At 50.3% G+C, this 19,794-nt stretch overlaps 1 protein-coding gene across 1 annotated transcript in view; it reads right to left on the bottom strand.

Annotated features, from left to right (window-relative positions):
* Positions 1 to 5,502: 5,502 nt before the first annotated feature.
* LOC306754595 (membrane-associated guanylate kinase, WW and PDZ domain-containing protein 3-like) overlaps positions 5,503 to 19,794 on the bottom strand; it is a gene marked incomplete at both ends in the record, with an annotated part of 305,465 nt that continues 291,173 nt past the window's right edge. The window contains 2 exons of the mRNA XM_079238612.1: positions 5,503 to 5,564; positions 5,661 to 6,377. Of these exons, the coding sequence (XP_079094738.1) occupies positions 5,503 to 5,564; positions 5,661 to 6,377 (779 nt within the window). The remainder of the gene's footprint in view (positions 5,565 to 5,660; positions 6,378 to 19,794) is intronic.

Raw genomic sequence — 19,794 nt, 5'->3', positions numbered from 1 at the left:
TAATATGAATAAAGTCGAGAGCACCTTAGCTCATAATGACCTGCTTACTGTTGCAAATCTTTTAATATTACACTAATAAAAGTCAGAAAACAAAGGCCATCAGCAGCTCTGCACCTCTTTAGTATGTGAATAATTAATATAGGCACATTGGTTAATAAGGTCTTGAAAGCTTATTAATATTTTTTTCAGGGAGGGTGTGCAATTAATTAAAACACAATTAATTTAAAAAAAGGCAACGCCATCTATTTAAATCAGAATGTCTCCAACACAAACCACTGCAGTAACATTATATCATGCTTTTGAGGTTAGCTGATGCATATTGTGTACGTAAACAATCAGCAGCAGCCGTGTACGGTTGATGTAAGCAGAAAGAACCAGTTAACCAGTCACCAGTGGAGTCCGTATGATTGTATGAAGAAAAACAGTAAGGACAATAATGTGATTGTAACATATATAGCAATTAGCATGGTATCATGGAAGCTAGCCCAATGGGATTGCTACACATTTTTAATGTACAAAAATGAGAAAACAACCAGTAAATATCCATTTTAATCACCTTTTGCTTCTCAAAAGACGATACCCGACACTCTGAGATCCCCCCATCACCAAGAAATCTGATCACAAATATCCAAAATAGGTATGAGAATTTTAATTTATTTCTTCAGTGGCCCCTAATAGTCTTCTATCGATAAAAAAAAAGTCATCACCTGCCAGGTCTTTTCTCGCCTTGTCACTGTGACTGCTTCTAAACTTCTTTTCAGTCCACAACTATCAGTTGTGTCTGTCTGCTTGTTTTGTGGTATTTTATCCAGATCTGTTGTTGTCCTTCTTTAACAAACTGATCATTAACACAGAGAAATATTCTGTTGGGTTCAGTCTAGTAACCCAGTATGGCTCCGCTAAGCAATTGATCAAATAGTTTATGAAGAAAACTCAGCTGGCAACTGCACCCATTATCAATCAAATCCAATCAAAGATACTTTATTTATCCCCGAGGGGAAATTCAAGGTCATTAGGTCATTTTTAATAACGAACTGGTTATATTTATCTATTTAAAGAGGTTTTGTGTAGTTTGAACTTCTGGCAGAAGTTATTTGTGTTACCACCTCATGACGTAAAAGTTTCCCAGATCTGAACTTCAAGTTGTATCAAAGTCTTCAATTTTGTTTATTAAGTGTAGCCACAAGTATAAGTCACCAGTCAGCTAACAGTTATCTGACAGCTGCCCGACAGGCAGCAAAAATCAGGCTAACAATTAACTAGACAATCTGCTAGCAGAACATTAATCCGAGACTGACAGCTCACAAAAGGCTAGAAGTTAGCTAACAGAAGGCTAACAGTCAGCAATCAGAATACTAAGCTAACAATCAGCTAACAGGAGATTAACATCAGGCTAACAGTCAGCTAACTGGAAATTAATATCAGGCTAACAGTCAGCTACCTGGAAATTAGTAGCAGGCTAACAGTCAGCTAATGGTAAATTAATAACAGGCTAACAGCTGACAAGAGGCTCACAATGAGCAGGCATAAGGCTAAGCTACCAGTCAGGCACCAGCAGGCTAAGCTAACAGTCTATTAAGTACAGGCTAACATTTAGCAAACAGCAGGCTGAGCTCAGAGGTTAAAGAGAAGCTTTTAAATGGGTTTTTAGCTGTGTCTTTATTCTGTGACTCCATGTTAGCTTTATGTTTGCTCAAGGTTACCTTATAGTTAGGTCTATGTTAGCTTCAGGTTAGCTTTAAATTATTTTCTTCTGATATCTTCCCTTTGTGGAACTTTATCTTCTGTCTAAAGGCTAAAACACAAAACTACGAGAAGAATCAGCCCTGGTAATCTGATCCTGCAGGTATGAGAAACACCTCTCCTGTCATGAGGGTGGTGGCACAACATACATGTAACACCTCCATGATACTTCCTGAATTCAAACTTTGAACATGTTTAATAAGAACATCTGATTCAGGATGGATACAGAGAAACAGAACCAGTCCAACTTCAAACTGAAACTCGATCCAAACATGATAATATCAAAAGATAAACCTGTGTGTCCAACATGGGTGTCTACCTTTCTGGACCAGAACCTGGTCCAAAACTGGACCTTCTGTTAAGTCAGAGTCCAGACTCTCTGATCCTGCAATCAGCTGCTCATCAAATCAGAGAATTGATCACAAACAGAAACTTAGAAGATGCATAGAAGAGTTCCCAGTCCAAGGGGCGTGGCTTATGGCTAAGGGGTTGATGGCAGTTGTAGTCTTTCTTCTGTGTGACAAAATCATGTTATTGTCACATGCAATGACTGGATGACACATGAATTCCAGGCCTGACATCAGACAAGTCATGTCTGAGTGGGCACAGCCAAAATGGTATCAGAGAACACCTGCTGGGTATTCACCTGCAGCAGCAGCGCCACCTGCTGTTGGATGTAAAATCTGACAGCAGTTCAAGCTAATGTTAGCTAAATGTTTGCTTGGATGTTTGGGTTAGGGTTCTCCACCTGCAGAATGGTAACCATAGCGACTAAAGCTGTGACAGTCCCTCTGATTGGCTTATTTAAATCTGGCACCACATTCCAGGCAGTTCCAGGTTTTTCATAACCTTTTTTGGCCGTTCCATTAATCGGTTTATTAGTTCATCAAAGTTTATTTTTTTCCCTGGAAAATAATCTTTGGCTGCAAGTTGAAAAGCAAACCAACAATCATCACTTAGTTCTGACCTGATGAGATCTGATCTGAGCTGAAACCAGCATTTCAACAGGAAAAATGGTGTCCAGACGTACAGATTCTTTTCAATATTCCATCACAGACCAGATCGTCTCAGGTGTCGGACACGTCTCATCTGTCGTCACTGACGAGCAGTGATGTAAGTAACGTTACCGATCAGGATGAAAACGGTCTGAGGGATAAATCTGCTGCTCTCCTCTCAGACCAGGTCCCACAACCAGCTGGTAGAACCGGAACCAGGTCCCACAACCAGCTGGTAGAACCGGAACCAGGTCCCACAACCAGCTGGTAGAACCGGAACCAGGTCCCACAACCAGCTGGTAGAACCTGAACCAGGTCCCACAACCAGCTGGTAGAACCGGAACCAGGTCCCACAACCAGCTGGTAGAACCGGAACCAGGTCCCACAACCAGCTGGTAGAACCGGAACCAGGTCCCACAACCAGCTGGTAGAACCTGAACCAGGTCCCACAACCAGCTGGTAGAACCGGAACCAGGTCCCACAACCAGCTGGTAGAACCGGAACCAGGTCCCACAACCAGCTGGTAGAACCAGAACCGGGACCACAACCAGCTGGTAGAACCTGAACCAGGTCCCACAACCAGCAGCTGATAGAACCATAACCAGGTCCACCAACCAGCTGGTAGAACCAGAACCAGGTCCACCAACCAGCTGGTAGAACCAGAACCAGGTCCACCAACCAGCTGGTAGAACCAGAACCAGGACCACAACCATCTGGTAGAACCCGAACCAGGTCCACCAACCAGCTGGTAGAACCAGAACCGGGACCACAACCATCTGGTAGAACCAGAACCAGGTCCCACAACCAGCAGCTGATAGAACCATAACCAGGTCGACCAACCAACTGGTAGAACCCGAACCAGGTCCACCAACCAGCTGGTAGAACCAGAACCAGGTCGACCAACCAGCTGGTAGAACCAGAACTGGGACCACAACCAGCTGGTAGAACCAGAACCAGGTCCCACAACCAGCAGCTGATAGAACCATAACCAGGTCGACCAACCAACTGGTAGAACCAGAACCGGGACCACAACCATCTGGTAGAACCCGAACCAGGTCCACCAACAAGCTGGTAGAACCAGAACCAGGTCCACCAACCAGCTGGTAGAACCAGAACCAGGTCCACCAACCAGCTGGTAGAACCAGAACCGGGACCACAACCATCTGGTAGAACCAGAACCAGGTCCCACAACCGGCTGGTAGAACCAGAACCAGGTCAACCAACCAACTGGTAGAACCAGAACCGGGACCACAACCATCTGGTAGAACCAGAACCAGGTCCCACAACCGGCTGGTAGAACCAGAACCAGGTCCCACAACCGGCTGGTAGAACCAGAACCAGGTCCCACAACCAGCTGGTAGAACCAGAACGGAAGACGTGGTTGCAGGAAAAACTGCATTCCTGTTAGACACATCGGGAGACGGACCAGAAGGATCCAGAGCAGGAAAAGATTCCAGATTTCCTAGAAGCTGCTGTACGCCATCCAGCCTGCAGGGAATGTGGACAAGTGTCATCGCCATCAGCAATGGGAAGTTAACGCAGTACAACTGGAAACACATCTGTTGTCATGGTAACAGACTGGTTGAAGAGGACACAAACAGAGAACATTTGATCAGTTTATTTTAACCTTTAATATAAAAAGCTGGCAGGTGAAAGTTAGATTGTGTAAGTTGGGACAGGTGGGACTGATGAGGCTGGTGGGACATGTGGGACAGATAAGACAGGTGGGACAGGTGGGACATGTGGGACAGATAAGACAGGTGGGACAGGTGGGACAGATAAGACAGGTGGGACATGTGGGACAGATAAGACAGGTGGGACATGTGGGACAGATAAGACAGGTGGGACAGGTGGGACAGATATTACAGGTGGGACAGGTGGGACAGATAAGACAGGTGGGACATGTGGGACAGATAAGACAGGTGGGACATGTGGGACAGATAAGACAGGTGGGACAGATAAGACAGGTGGGACATGTGGGACAGATAAGACAGGTGGGACAGGTGGGACAGATAAGACAGGTGGGACAGGTGGGACAGATAAGACAGGTGGGACAGCCCGTGGCATCTGATGGTTTTGCAGGACGAAGGCTGGAATAAAATGAGGCACTTGTTCTGATCCGGAGCTGCAGGTCGTCCTGTAGGTGGGCAGGCTGCCCATGTTGCCATGGCGATGCTACGGCAACTGTCAGCATCAGGACCACAGCTGGACCTGACATCTGGCTGGGAGTGTTCGTATGGCTCTGTTCGGTCATCAGGACAAAGTTCTTTACATGTTTACAAGCAAGCAGGCAGATCAGAACCGCTACGGTTCCATCATCAATAATCATATCAATAATATCAGTAATAATAAGCTCATTGATCCTTTATATGTTTTATAAAAATAAAAAAAATCATTCCTGTGATATTCACATGCTCAGGTTACAACAAGGCGGAGCAATGTCACGCCGGGTTTGCATACGTTTCAGAGGGCGCAGGTGAGGATGATGATGAACAAACTGATCAGAACCCGCTCTGGTCACCTGGAACCAGTTAGCTAAAGTAACCGGTAACCAGTAACTGGTTCGGTATAGCGACTGGTAACGTGTTTCTGTCCCCAGGGCGACAGGTGGGACTGGTTGCCATGGTAACCAGGGTGCCACTCTGATCCATGTTGGAGCCCAAAGTGGGCGGAGCTTTCATCGCTCCATGAGACTGAGGCAGGGTTGACGAAATGAGCAGCCAATCAGAAACAAGTCTTCCTTCTGGTCGCTTATCACATCCAATCAGGGACAGAGGAAGGCAGGTCCGCTCTCAGTCGGCCAATCAAACAAGCCCTTATAAGCAGCTGATACAGAAAGTGGAAACAAAATAAAATGAAAAAGGAGCATGTCCTTCCTGTTGGCCAATCAGAGAGCGAGACCGCCCACTAGTCCCCGCCCACCCAGCCGACTGTCAATCAGAACCTGCATGAGTCTCTGCTGGCTTGGTTTCAGCCACAGGCCTGGGGTGTTCCCCTGTCGCCATGACGACTTGGCTTTTCTCCAATCAGAGTCCTCCCGCCCCCCCGTGGCAATGCTCGCTGCCGATAGGCTGACTTCTGAGTAGCTGACAGCAGATTCGCTGTCAGACTGACGCTCGGCGTCTTCCATCGGCATGAGGAAGGAGAACACTGCCTGCTGCTCTCTGGAGCTGTTGTCCTCCTTCCTGCTGCTCTTCATCTCGCTCCTCCTCCTGTCTCCTCCTCCTGCCTCCTCCCTCTGCAGCGAGCCCCAGGACGAAGCCCCGTTCCTGGGTAAGCTCCTGCTCATCCTCCCCTGCTCCCTCTGGAGCCTGACTGTCTGACACCTCCTCTCCTTCTCCTCCTTCATTCTTCTCCTCTTCTCTTCTTCTTGCCATCTCCTTAACGCCTCCTCCTCCTCTCTCCTCTTTGACTCTTCCTCTCTTGCTTCTTTCTCCACAAGGTCGAGGTCTAGATCAGGAGGTCCAAACCCTCCTGTTCTCCATCTGGTCTCCTCGTCCCTCCTCCTCCTCCTCTCTCCTCCTCCTCGTCCTGTACCACCCCCTCCAGGTTGGTTGAGGGAGGTGGTTGCCATGGTTACTGACTCCAGCTCAACGGTGTATGAGAAGGAGGAGGAGGAGAGGGCTCCTTCCTCAGGGCCTGCAGGGAAACAGATTTTTATTATTGATAAATCAGCTGATCATCAATATATCTTTATTTAATGGAGGAAACAGCGACGACAACATCACCGCCGCACTTTCCACACATAAAACCGAATGGCTGATGAACATCTGGAAAGACGGGAGGAGGCAGAAAAACATCTGGCAGCATCTTTAACTCGCTGAAAAACCTGCTGCTGACAGATATGGCTGGGAGGTCCGATGATTCTCTGATTGAGTCTGGAGCAAGTACCGAATCAGAACCAGAACCAGAACCAGAACCAAAGGGTTTGCAGATGCTGGTTTTATACCCGATCGCAAAAGCCTCACCGGTTGGAGAACCTTCCAGAAACATGTCTGACTTAAATGTTTCTGATTCAAGACTTGGTGCCAAATAAGATAAAGCTGGTTCTGGTCCAGATGGAGGTTTTTCCTCCTGGTTCTGGTCCAGATGGAGGTTTTTCCTCCTGGTTCTGGTCCAGATGGAGGTTTTTCCTCCTGGTTCTGGTCCAGATGGAGGTTTTTCCTCCTGGTTCTGGTCCAGATGAACGTTTTCTCTCCTGGTTCTGGTCCAGATGGAGGTTTTTCCTCCTGGTTCTGGTCCAGATGGAGGTTTTTCCTCCTGGTTCTGGTCCAGATGGAGGTTTTTCCTCCTGGTTCTGGTTCTGATGCAGGTTTTCCATCCTGGTTCTGGTCCTGATGGAGGTTTTCCCTCCTGGTTCTGGTCCAGATGGAGGTTTTCCGTCCTGGTTCTGGTCCTGATGGAGGTTGTCCCTCCTGGTTCTGGTCCAGATGGAGGTTTTTCCTCCTGGTTCTGGTCCAGATGGAGGTTTTTCCTCCTGGTTCTGGTCCAGATGGAGGTTTTTCCTCCTGGTTCTGGTCCAGATGGAGGTTTTTCCTCCTGGTTCTGGTTCTGATGCAGGTTTTCCATCCTGGTTCTGGTCCTGATGGAGGTTTTCCTCCTGGTTCTGGTCCAGATGGAGGTTTTCCGTCCTGGTTCTGGTCCTGATGGAGGTTGTCCCTCCTGGTTCTGGTCCAGATGGAGGTTTTCCCTCCTGGTTCTGGTCCAGATGGAGGTTTTTCCTCCTGGTTCTGGTCCAGATGAACGTTTTCTCTCCTGGTTCTGGTCCAGATGGAAGATCTTTCCTGGTTCTGGTCCAGATGGAAGTTTTCCCTCCTGGTTCTGGTCCAGATGAACGTTTTCTCTCCTGGTTCTGGTCCAGATGGAGGTTTTCCCTCCTGGTTCTGGTCCAGATGGAGATTTTTCTTCCTGGTTCTGGTCCAGATGGAAGTTTTTCCTCCTGGTTCTGGTCCAGATGGAGGTTTTCCCTTCTGGTTCTGGTCCAGATGGAGGTTTTCCCTTCTGGTTCTGGTCCAGATGGAGGTTTTTCCTACTGGTTCTGGTCCAGATGGAGGTTTTCCCTCCTGGTTCTGGTCCAGATGGAGGTTTTCCCTTCCTGGTTCTGGTCCAGATGGAGGTTTTTCCTCCTGGTTCTGGTCCAGATGGAGGTTTTCCTTCCTGGTTCTGGTCCAGATGAACGTTTTCTCTCCTGGTTCTGGTCCAGATGGAGGTTTTCCTTCCTGGTTCTGGTCCAGATGAACGTTTTCTCTCCTGGTTCTGGTCCAGATGGAGGTTTTTCCTCCTGGTTCTGGTCCAGATGGAGGTTTTTCCTCCTGGTTCTGGTCCAGATGGAGGTTTTTCATCCTGGTTCTGGTCCAGATGGAAGTTTTCCCTTCTGGTCCTGGTCCAGATGGAGGTTTTTCATCCTGGTCCTGGTCCAGATGGAGGTTTTCCCTCCTGGTTCTGGTCCAGATGGAGGTTTTTCCTCCTGGTTCTGGTCCAGATGGAGGTTTTCCCTCCTGGTTCTGGTCCAGATGGAGGTTTTTCCTCCTGGTTCTGGTCCAGATGGTGGTTTTCCCTCCTGGTTCTGGTCCAGATGGAGGTTTTTCATCCTGGTCCTGGTCCAGATGGAGGTTTTTCATCCTGGTTCTGGTCCAGATGGAAGTTTTCCCTCCTGGTTCTGGTCCAGATGGAGGTTTTCCCTCCTGGTTCTGGTCCAGATGGAGGTTTTTCCTCCTGGTTCTGGTCCAGATGAACGTTTTCTCTCCTGGTTCTGGTCCAGATGGAGGTTTTTCCTCCTGGTTCTGGTCCAGATGGAGGTTTTTCCTCCTGTTTCTGGTCCAGATGGAGGTTTTTCCTCCTGGTTCTGGTCCAGTTGGAAGTTTTTCCTCCTGGATCTGGTCCAGATGGAGGTTTTTCCTCCTGGTTCTGGTCCAGATGGAGGTTTTTCCTCCTGGTTCTGGTCCAGATGGTGGTTTTCCCTCCTGGTTCTGGTCCAGATGGAGGTTTTCTGTCCTGGTTCTGGTCCAGATGGAGGGTTTCCCTCTTGGTTCTGGTCCAGATGGAAGTTTTTCCTCCTGGTTCTGGTCCAGATGGAGGTTTTCTCTCTTGGTTCTGGTCCAGATGGAGGTTTTCCCTCCTGGTTCTGGTCCAGATGGAGGTTTTCTGTCCTGGTTCTGGTCCAGATGGTGGTTTTCCCTCCTGGTTCTGGTCCAGATGGAGGTTTTCCCTTCTGCTTCTGGTTCTGATGGAGGTTTTTCCTCCTGGTTCTGGTCCAGATGGAGGTTTTTCCTCCTGGTTCTGGTCCAGATGGAGGTTTTCCCTTCTGGTTCTGGTCCAGATGGAGGTTTTCCCTCCTGGTTCTGGTCCAGATGGAGGTTTTTCCTCCTGGTTCTGGTCCAGATGGAGGTTTTCCCTTCTGGTTCTGGTTCTGATGGAGGTTTCTCCTCCTGGTTCTGGTCCAGATGGAGGTTTTCTCTCCTGGTTCTGGTCCAGATGGAAGTTTTTCCTCCTGGTTCTGGTCCAGATGGAAGTTTTTCCTCTTGGTTCTGGTCCAGATGGAGGTTTTCCCTCCTGGTTCTGGTCCAGATGGAGGTTTTCTGTCCTGGTTCTGGTCCAGATGGTGGTTTTCCCTCCTGGTTCTGGTCCAGATGGAGGTTTTCCCTCCTGGTTCTGGTCCAGATGGAAGTTTTTCCTCTTGGTTCTGGTCCAGATGGAAGTTTTTCCTCCTGGTTCTGGTCCAGATGGAGGTTTTTCCTCCTGGTTCTGGTCCAGATGGAGGTTTTCTCACCTGGTTCTGGTCCAGATGGAGGTTTTCCCTCTTGGATCTGGTCCAGATGGAGGTTTTCCCTCCTGGTTCTGGTCCAGATGGAGGTTTTCCCTCTTGGTTCTGGTCCAGATGGAAGTTTTTCCTCCTGGATCTGGTCCAGATGGAGGTTTTTCCTCCTGGTTCTGGTCCAGATGGAGGTTTTCTGTCCTGGTTCTGGTCCAGATGGTGGTTTTCCCTCCCGGTTCTGGTCCAGATGGAGGTTTTCCCTCTTGGTTCTGGTCCAGATGGAAGTTTTTCCTCCTGGTTCTGGTCCAGGTGGAGGTTTTTCCTCCTGGTTCTGGTCCAGATGGAGGTTTTTCCTCCTGGTTCTGGTCCAGATGGAGGTTTTCCTTCCTGGTTCTGGTCCAGATGGAGGTTTTTCCTCCTGGTTCTGGTCCAGATGGAGGTTTTCCGTCCTGGTTCTGGTTCTGATGGAGGTTTCTCCTCCTGGTTCTGGTCCAGATCGAAGTTTTTCCTCCTGGTTCTGGTCCAGGTGGAGGTTTTTCCTCCTGGTTCTGGTCCTGATAGAGGTTTTCCCTCCTGATTCTGGTCCAGATGGAGGTTTTCCTTCCTGGTTCTGGTCCAGATGGAGGTTTTTCCTCCTGGTTCTGGTCCAGATGGAGGTTTTTCCTCCTGGTTCTGGTCCAGATGGAGGTTTTCCTTCCTGGTTCTGGTCCAGATGGAGGTTTTTCCTCCTGGTTCTGGTCCAGATGGAGGTTTTCCGTCCTGGTTCTGGTTCTGATGGAGGTTTCTCCTCCTGGTTCTGGTCCAGATGGAAGTTTTTCCTCCTGGTTCTGGTCCAGATGGAGGTTTTCCTTCCTGGTTCTGGTCCAGATGGAGGTTTTTCCTCCTGGTTCTGGTCCAGATGGAGGTTTTCCGTCCTGGTTCTGGTTCTGATGGAGGTTTTTCCTCCTGGTTCTGGTCCAGATGGAGGTTTTCTCTCCTGGTTCTGGTCCAGATGGAAGTTTTTCCTCCTGGTTCTGGTCCAGATGGAGGTTTTCTCTCTTGGTTCTGGTCCAGATGGAGGTTTTCCCTCCTGGTTCTGGTCCAGATGGAGGTTTTCCCTCCTGGTTCTGGTCCAGATGGAGGTTTTCCCTCTTGGTTCTGGTCCAGATGGAAGTTTTTCCTCCTGGTTCTGGTCCAGATGGAGGTTTTTCCTCCTGGTTCTGGTCCAGATGGAGGTTTTCTCTCCTGGTTCTGGTCCAGATGGAGGTTTTCCCTCTTGGATCTGGTCCAGATGGAGGTTTTCCCTCCTGGTTCTGGTCCAGATGGAGGTTTTCTGTCCTGGTTCTGGTTCTGATGGTGGTTTTCCCTCCTGGTTCTGGTCCAGATGGAGGTTTTTCCTCCTGGTTCTGGTCCAGATGGAGGTTTTTCCTCCTGGTTCTGGTCCAGATGGAGGTTTTCCTTCCTGGTTCTGGTCCAGATGGAGGTTTTTCCTCCTGGTTCTGGTCCAGATGGAGGTTTTCCGTCCTGGTTCTGGTTCTGATGGAGGTTTCTCCTCCTGGTTCTGGTCCAGATGGAAGTTTTTCCTCCTGGTTCTGGTCCAGGTGGAGGTTTTTCCTCCTGGTTCTGGTCCTGATAGAGGTTTTCCCTCCTGATTCTGGTCCAGATGGAGGTTTTCCTTCCTGGTTCTGGTCCAGATGGAGGTTTTTCCTCCTGGTTCTGGTCCAGATGGAGGTTTTCCGTCCTGGTTCTGGTTCTGATGGAGGTTTCTCCTCCTGGTTCTGGTCCAGATGGAGGTTTTCTCTCCTGGTTCTGGTCCAGATGGAAGTTTTTCCTCCTGGTTCTGGTCCAGATGGAGGTTTTCTCTCTTGGTTCTGGTCCAGATGGAGGTTTTCCCTCCTGGTTCTGGTCCAGATGGAGGTTTTCCCTCCTGGTTCTGGTCCAGATGGAGGTTTTCCCTCTTGGTTCTGGTCCAGATGGAAGTTTTTCCTCCTGGTTCTGGTCCAGATGGAGGTTTTTCCTCCTGGTTCTGGTCCAGATGGAGGTTTTCTCTCCTGGTTCTGGTCCAGATGGAGGTTTTCCCTCTTGGATCTGGTCCAGATGGAGGTTTTCCCTCCTGGTTCTGGTCCAGATGGAGGTTTTCTGTCCTGGTTCTGGTTCTGATGGAGGTTTTCCCTCTTGGTTCTGGTCCAGATGGAAGTTTTTCCTCCTGGTTCTGGTTCTGATGGAGGTTTTCCCTCCTGATTCTGGTCCAGATGGAGGTTTTCCCTCCTGGTTCTGGTCCAGATGGAGGTTTGCCCTCCTGGTTCTGGTCCTGATGGAGGTTTTCCCTCCTGGTTCTGGTCCAGATGGAGGTTTTTCCTCCTGGTTCTGGTCCAGATGGAGGTTTTCCCTCCTGGTTCTGGTCCAGATGGAGGTTTTCCCTCCTGGTTCTGGTCCTGATGGAAGATCCTTCCTGGTTCTGGTCCAGATGGAGATTTTTCCTCCTGGTCCTGGTCCAGATGGAGGTTTTCCCTCCTGGTTCTGGTCCGGATGGAGGTTTTCCGTCCTGGTTCTGGACCAGATGGAGGTTTTCCCTCCTGGTTCTGGTCCTGATGGAGGTTTTTCCTCCTGGTTCTGGTCCAGATGGAGGATTTCCTCCTGGTCCTGGTCCAGATGGAGGTTTTCCCTCCTGGTTCTGGTCCGGATGGAGGTTTTCCGTCCTGGTTCTGGTCCAGATGGAGGTTTTCCGTCCTGGTTCTTGTCCAGATGGAGGTTTTTCCTCCTGGTTCTGGTCCAGATGGAGGTTTTTCCTCCTGGTTCTGGTCCAGATGGAGGTTTTTCCTCCTGGTCCTGTCTAGATGGAGGTTTTTCCTCCTGGTTCTGGTCCAGATGGAGGTTTTCCGTCCTGGTTCTGGTCCAGATGGAGGTTTTTCCTCCTGGTTCTGGTCCAGATGGAGGTTTTCCCTCTTGGTTCTGGTCCAGATGGAGGTTTTCTCTCCTGGTTCTGGTCCAGATGGAGGTTTTCCCTCTTGGTTCTGGTCCAGATGGAGGTTTTCTCTCCTGGTTCTGGTCCAGAAGGAGGTTTTTCCTCCTGGTTCTGGTCCAGATGGAGGTTTTCCCTCCTGGTTCTGGTCCAGATGGAGGTTTTCCCTCTTGGTTCTGGTCCAGATGGAGGTTTTTCCTCCTGTTTCTGGTCCAGATGGAGATTTTTCCTCCTGGTCCTGGTCCAGATGGAGGTTTTTCCTCCTGGTTCTGGTCCAGATGGAGGTTTTCTGTCCTGGTTCTGGTCCAGATGGTGGTTGTCCCTCCTGGTTCTGGTCCAGATGGAGGTTTTCCCTCTTGGTTCTGGTCCAGATGGAAGTTTTTCCTCCTGGTTCTGGTCCAGATGGAGGTTTTCTGTCCTGGTTCTGGTCCAGATGGAGGTTTTCCCTCCTGATTCTGGTCCAGATGGAGGTTTTCCGTCCTGGTTCTGGTCCAGATGGAGGTTTGCCCTCCTGGTTCTGGTCCTGATGGAGGTTTTCCCTCCTGGTTCTGGTCCAGATGGAGGTTTTTCCTCCTGGTTCTGGTCCAGATGGAGGTTTTCCCTCCTGGTTCTTGTCCAGATGGAGGTTTTCCCTCCTGGTTCTGGTCCTGATGGAAGATCCTTCCTGGTTCTGGTCCAGATGGAGATTTTTCCTCCTGGTCCTGGTCCAGATGGAGGTTTTCCCTCCTGGTTCTTTTCCAGATGGAGGTTTTCCCTCCTGGTTCTGGTCCAGATGGAGGTTTTCCCTCTTGGTTCTGGTCCAGATGGAGGTTTTCCCTCCTGGTTCTGGTCCTGATGGAAGATCCTTCCTGTTTCTGGTCCAGATGGAGATTTTTCCTCCTGGTCCTGGTCCAGATGGAGGTTTTTCCTCCTTGTTCTGGTCCAGATGGAGGTTTTCCCTCCTGATTCTGGTCCAGATGGAGGTTTTCCTTCCTGGTTCTGGTCCAGATGGAGGTTTTTCCTCCTGGTCCTGGTCCAGATGGAGGTTTTTCCTCCTGGTTCTGGTCCAGATGGAGGTTTTCCCTCCTGATTCTGGTCCAGATGGAGGTTTTCCTTCCTGGTTCTGGTCCAGATGGAGGTTTTCCGTCCTGGTTCTGGTCCAGATGGAGGTTTTCCCTCCTGGTTCTGGTCCTGATGGAGGTTTTCCCTCCTGGTTCTGGTCCAGATGGAGGTTTTTCCTCCTGGTTCTGGTCCAGATGGAGGTTTTCCCTCCTGGTTCTGGTCCAGATGGAGGTTTTTCCTCCTGGTTCTTTTCCAGATGGAGGTTTTCCCTCCTGGTTCTGGTCCTGATGGAGGTTTTTCTTCCTGGTTCTGGTCCAGATGGAGGTTTTTCCTCCTGGTCCTGGTCCAGATGGAGGTTTTTCCTCCTGGTCCTGGTCCAGATGGAGGTTTTTCCTCCTGGTTCTGGTCCAGATGGAGGTTTTCCGTCCTGGTTCTGGTCCAGATGGAGGTTTTTCCTCCTGGTCCTGGTCCAGATGGAGGTTTTCCCTCCTGGTTCTGGTCCAGATGGAGGTTTTCCGTCCTGGTTCTGGTCCAGATGGAGGTTTTCCCTCCTGGTCCTGGTCCAGATGGAGGTTTTTCCTCTTGGTTCTGGTCCAGATGGAGGTTTTTCCTCCTGGTTCTGGTCCAGATGGAGGTTTTTCCTCCTGGTTCTGGTCCAGATGGAGGTTTTCCTCCTGGTCCTGGTCCAGATGGAGGTTTTCCTCCTGGTCCTGGTCCAGATGGAGGTTTTCCTTTCTGGTTCTGGTTCTGGTGGAGGTTTTCCTCCTGGTTCTGGTCCAGATGGAGGTTTTCCTTCCTGGTTCTGGTCCTGATGGAGGTTTTCCCTCCTGGTTCTGGTCCAGATGGAGGTTTTCCCTCCTGGTTCTGGTCCAGATGGAGGTTTTCACTCCTGGTTCTGGTCCAGATGGAGGTTTTCCCTCCTGGTTCTGGTCCAGATGGAGGTTTTCCTTCCTGGTTCTGGTCCAGATGGAGGTTTTCCCTCCTGGTTCTTGTTCTGATGGAGGTTTTTCCTCCTGGTTCTGGTCCAGATGGAGGTTTTTCCTCCTGGTTCTGGTCCAGATGGAGGTTTTCTCTCCTGGTTCTGGTCCTGATGGAGGTTTTCCCTCCTGGTTCTGGTCCAGATGGAGGTTTTCCCTCCCGGTTCTGGTCCAGATGGAGGTTTTCTGTCCTGGTCCAGAAGGAGGTTTTTCCACCTGGTTCTGGTCCAGATGGAGGTTTTCTGTCCTGGTTCTGGTCCAGATGGAGGTTTTTCCTCCTGGTTCTGGTCCAGATGGAGGTTTTCCCTCCTGGTTCTGGTCCAGATGGAGGTTTTTCCTCCTGGTTCTGGTCCAGATGGAGGTTTTCCCTTCTGGTTCTTGTCCAGATGGAGGTTTCCTCTCCTGGTTCTGGTCCAGATGGAGGTTTTTCCTCCTGGTTCTGGTTCTGATGGAGGTTTTTCCTCCGGGTTCTGGTCCAGATGGAGGTTTTCCCTTCTGGTTCTGGTCCAGATGGAGGTTCTCCCTCCTGGTTCTGGTCCAGATGAACGTTTTCCCTCCTTGTTCTTGTCCAGATGGAGGTTTTTCCTCCTGGTTCTGGTCCAGATGGAGGTTTTCCCTCCTTGTTCTGGTCCAGATGGAGGTTTTCCCTCCTGGTTCTGGTCCAGATGGAGGTTTTTCCTACTTGTTCTGGTCCAGATGGAGGTTTTTCTCTCCTGGTTCTGATCCAGATGGAGGTTCTCCCTCCTGGTTCTGGTCCAGATGAACGTTTTCCCTCCTTGTTCTGGTCCAGATGGAGGTTTTTCCTCCTGGTTCTGGTCCAGATGGAGGTTCTCCCTCCTGGTTCTGGTCCAGATGAACGTTTTCCCTCCTTGTTCTGGTCCAGATGGAGGTTTTTCTCTCCTGGTTCTGGTCCAGATGGAGGTTTTCCCTCCTGGTTCTGGTCCAGATGAACGTTTTCCCTCCTGGTTCTGGTCCAGATGGAGGTTTTCCCTCTTGGTTCTGGTCCAGATGGAGGGTTTCTCTCCTGGTTCTGGTCCTGATGGAAGATTTCCTTCCTGGATCCGGTCCTGATGGAGGTTTTCCCTCCTGGTTCTGGTCCAGATGGAGGTTTTCCCTCTTGGTTCTGGTCCAGATGGAGGGTTTCTCTCCTGGTTCTGGTCCTGATGGAAGATTTCCTTCCTGGATCCGGTCCTGATGGAGGTTTTTCCTCCTGGTTCTGGTCCAGATGGAGGTTTTTCCTCCTGGTTCTGGTCCAGATGGAGGTTTTCTGTCCTGGTTCTGGTCCAGATGGAGGTTTTTCCTCCTGGTTCTGGTCCAGATGGAGGTTTTTCCTCCTGGTTCTGGTCCAGATGGAGGTTTTCTCTCCTGGTTCTGGTCCTGATGGAGGTTTTCCCTCTTGGTTCTGGTCCAGATGGAGGTTTTCCCTCCCGGTTCTGGTCCAGATGGAGGTTTTCTGTCCTGGTTCTGGTCCAGATGGTGATTTTCCCTCCTGGTTCTGGTCCAGATGGAGGTTTTCTCTCCTGGTTCTGGTCCAGATGGAGGTTTTTCCTCCGGGTTCTGGTCCAGATGGAGGTTTTCTCTCCTGGTTCTGGTCCTGATGGAGGTTTTCCCTCCTGGTTCTGGTCCAGATGGAGGTTTTCCCTCCCGGTTCTGGTCCAGATGGAGGTTTTCTGTCCTGGTTCTGGTCCAGATGGTGATTTTCCCTCCTGGTTCTGGTCCAGATGGAGGTTTTCTCTCCTGGTTCTGGTCCAGATGGAGGTTTTTCCTCCGGGTTCTGGTCCAGATGGAGGTTTTCCCTCCTGGTTCTGGTTCTGATGGAGGTTTTCTGTCCTGGTCCAGATGGAGGTTTTTCCACCTGGTTCTGGTCCAGATGGAGGTTTTCCCTCCTGGTTCTGGTCCAGATGGAGGTTTTCTGTCCTGGTTCTGGTCCAGATGGAGGTTTTCTGTCCTGGTTCTGGTCCAGATGGAGAGGTTTTTCCTCCTGGTTCTGGTCCAGATGGAGGTTTTCCCTCCTGGTTCTGGTCCAGATGTAGGTTTTTCCTCCTGGTTCTGGTCCAGATGGAGGTTTTTCCTCCTGGTTCTGGTTCTGATGGAGGTTTTCTGTCCTGGTCCAGAAGGAGGTTTTTCCACCTGGTTCTGGTCCAGATGGAGGTTTTCTGTCCTGGTTCTGGTCCAGATGGAGGTTTTTCCTCCTGGTTCTGGTCCAGATGGAGGTTTTTCCTCCTGGTTCTGGTCCAGATGGAGGTTTTCTCTCCTGGTTCTGGTCCTGATGGAGGTTTTCCCTCCTGGTTCTGGTCCAGATGGAGGTTTTCCCTCCCGGTTCTGGTCCAGATGGAGGTTTTCTGTCCTGGTTCTGGTCCAGATGGTGATTTTCCCTCCTGGTTCTGGTCCAGATGGAGGTTTTCTCTCCTGGTTCTGGTCCAGATGGAGGTTTTTCCTCCGGGTTCTGGTCCAGATGGAGGTTTTCCCTCCTGGTTCTGGTTCTGATGGAGGTTTTCCCTCCTGGTTCTGGTTCTGATGGAGGTTTTCTGTCCTGGTCCAGATGGAGGTTTTTCCACCTGGTTCTGGTCCAGATGGAGGTTTTCCCTCCTGGTTCTGGTCCAGATGGAGGTTTTCTGTCCTGGTTCTGGTCCAGATGGAGGTTTTCTGTCCTGGTTCTGGTCCAGATGGAGAGGTTTTTCCTCCTGGTTCTGGTCCAGATGGAGGTTTTCCCTCCTGGTTCTGGTCCAGATGTAGGTTTTTCCTCCTGGTTCTGGTCCAGATGTAGGTTTTTCCTCCTGGTTCTGGTCCAGATGGAGGTTTTCTGTCCTGGTTCTGGTCCAGATGGAGGTTTTTCCTCCTGGTTCTGGTCCAGATGGAGGTTTTCTGTCCTGGTTCTGGTCCAGATGGAGGTTTTTCCTCCTGGTTCTGGTCCAGATGGAGGTTTTTCCTCCTGGTTCTGGTCCAGATGGAGGTTTTTCCTCCTGCTTCTGGTCCAGATGGAAGTTTTTCCTCCTGGTTCTTGTTCTGATGGAGGTTTTTCCTCCTGGTTCTGGTCCAGATGGAGGTTTTCTCTCCTGGTTCTGGTCCAGATGGAGGTTTTCCCTCCTGGTTCTGGTCCAGATGGAGGTTTTCCCTCCTGGTTCCTGTTCTGATGGAGGTTTTTCCTCCTGGTTCTGGTCCAGATGGAGGTTTTCCTCCTGGTTCTGGTCCTGATGGAGGTTTTCCCTCCTGGTTCTGGTCCAGATGGAGGTTTTCCCTCCTGGTTCTGGTCCAGATGGTGGTTTTCCCTCCTGGTTCTGGTCCAGATGGAGGGTTTTCCTCCTGGTTCTGGTTCTGATGGAGGTTTTCCCTCCTGGTTCTGGTTCTGATGGAGGGTTTCTCTCCTGGTTCTGGTGCTGATAGAAGATTTCCTTCCTGGTTCTGGTCCAGATGGAGGTTTTCCCTTCTGGTTCTGGTCCAGATGGAGGTTTTTCCTCCGGGTTCTGGTCCAGATGGAGGTTTTTCCTCCTGGTTCTGGTCCAGATTGAGGTTTTCCCTCCTGGTTCTTGTCCAGATGGAGGTTTTCCCTCCTGGTTCTGGTCCAGATGGAGGTTTTCCCTCCTGGTTCTTGTCCAGATGGAGGTTTTCCCTCCTGGTTCTGGTCCAGATGGAGGTTTTCCCTTCTGGTTCTGGTCCAGATGGAGGTTTTTCCTCCTGGTTCTGGTCCAGATGGAGGTTTTCCCTCCTAGTTCTGGTCCTGATGGAGGTTTTCCTTCATGGTTCTGGTCCAGATGGAGGTTTTCCCTCTTGGTTCTGGTCCAGATGGAGGTTTTCCCTCCTGGTTCTGGTCCAGATGGTGGTTTTCCCTCCTGGTTCTGGTCCTGATGGAGGTTTTCCTTCATGGTTCTGGTCCAGATGGAGGTTTTCCCTCTTGGTTCTGGTCCAGATGGAGGTTTTCCCTCCTGGTTCTGGTCCTGATGGAGGTTTTCCTTCATGGTTCTGGTCCAGATGGAGGTTTTCCCTCTTGGTTCTGGTCCAGATGGTGGTTTTCCCTCCTGGTTCTGGTCCAGATGGAGGTTTTCTGTCCTGGTTCTGGTCCAGATGGTGGTTTTCCCTCCTGGTTCTGGTCCAGATGGAAGATTTCCTTCCTGGATCTGGTCCAGATGAACGTTTTACCTCCTGGTTCTGGTTCTGATGGAGGTTTTCCCTCCTGGTTCTGGTCCAGATGGAGGTTTTCTGTCCTGGTTCTGGTCCAGATGTAGGTTTTTCCTCCTGGTTCTGGTCCAGATGTAGGTTTTTCCTCCTGGTTCTGGTCCAGATGTAGGTTTTTCCTCCTGGTTCTGGTCCAGATGGAGGTTTTCTGTCCTGGTTCTGGTCCAGATGGAGGTTTTTCCTCCTGGTTCTGGTCCAGATGGAGGTTTTTCCTCCTGGTTCTGGTCCAGATGGAGGTTTTCTGTCCTGGTTCTGGTCCAGATGGAGGTTTTCTGTCCTGGTTCTGGTCCAGATGGAGGTTTTCCCTCCTGGTTCTGGTCCAGATGGAGGTTTTTCCTCCTGGTTCTGGTCCAGATGGAGGGTTTCTCTCCTGGTTCTGGTCCAGATGGAGGTTTTCCCTCCTGGTTCTTGTCCAGATGGAGGTTTTCTGTCCTGGTTCTGGTCCAGATGGAGGGTTTTCCTCCTGGTTCTTGTCCAGATGGAGGTTTTTCCTCCTGGTTCTGTTCCAGATGGAGGTTTTCCCTCCTGGTTCTTGTCCAGATGGAGGTTTTCCCTCTTGGTTCTGGTCCAGATGGAGGTTTTCCCTCCTGGTTCTGGTCCAGATGGTGGTTTTCCCTCCTGGTTCTGGTCCTGATGGAGGTTTTCCTTCATGGTTCTGGTCCAGATGGAGGTTTTCCCTCTTGGTTTTGGTCCAGATGGAGGTTTTCCCTCCTGGTTCTGGTCCTGATGGAGGTTTTCCCTCTTGGTTCTGGTCCAGATGGTGGTTTTCCCTCCTGGTTCTGGTCCAGATGGAGGTTTTCTGTCCTGGTTCTGGTCCAGATGGTGGTTTTCCCTCCTGGTTCTGGTCCAGATGGAAGATTTCCTTCCTGGATCTGGTCCAGATGGAGGTTTTTCCTCCGGGTTCTGGTCCAGATGGAGGTTTTCCCTCCTGGTTCTGGTCCAGATGAACGTTTTACCTCCTGGTTCTGGTTCTGATGGAGGTTTTCCCTCCTGGTTCTGGTCCAGATGGAGGTTTTCCCTCCTGGTTCTGGTCCAGATGGAGGTTTTCTGTCCTGGTTCTGGTCCAGATGTAGGTTTTTCCTCCTGGTTCTGGTCCAGATGTAGGTTTTTCCTCCTGGTTCTGGTCCAGATGGAGGTTTTTCCTCCTGGTTCTGGTCCAGATGGAGGTTT

The sequence above is a fragment of the Telmatherina bonti genome (genome assembly GCF_933228915.1).
Source record: "Telmatherina bonti genome assembly, chromosome: 4".
Classification (NCBI taxonomy): Eukaryota; Metazoa; Chordata; class Actinopteri; order Atheriniformes; family Telmatherinidae; genus Telmatherina; species Telmatherina bonti.
This window is presented reverse-complemented; position numbering and strand designations above follow the sequence as displayed.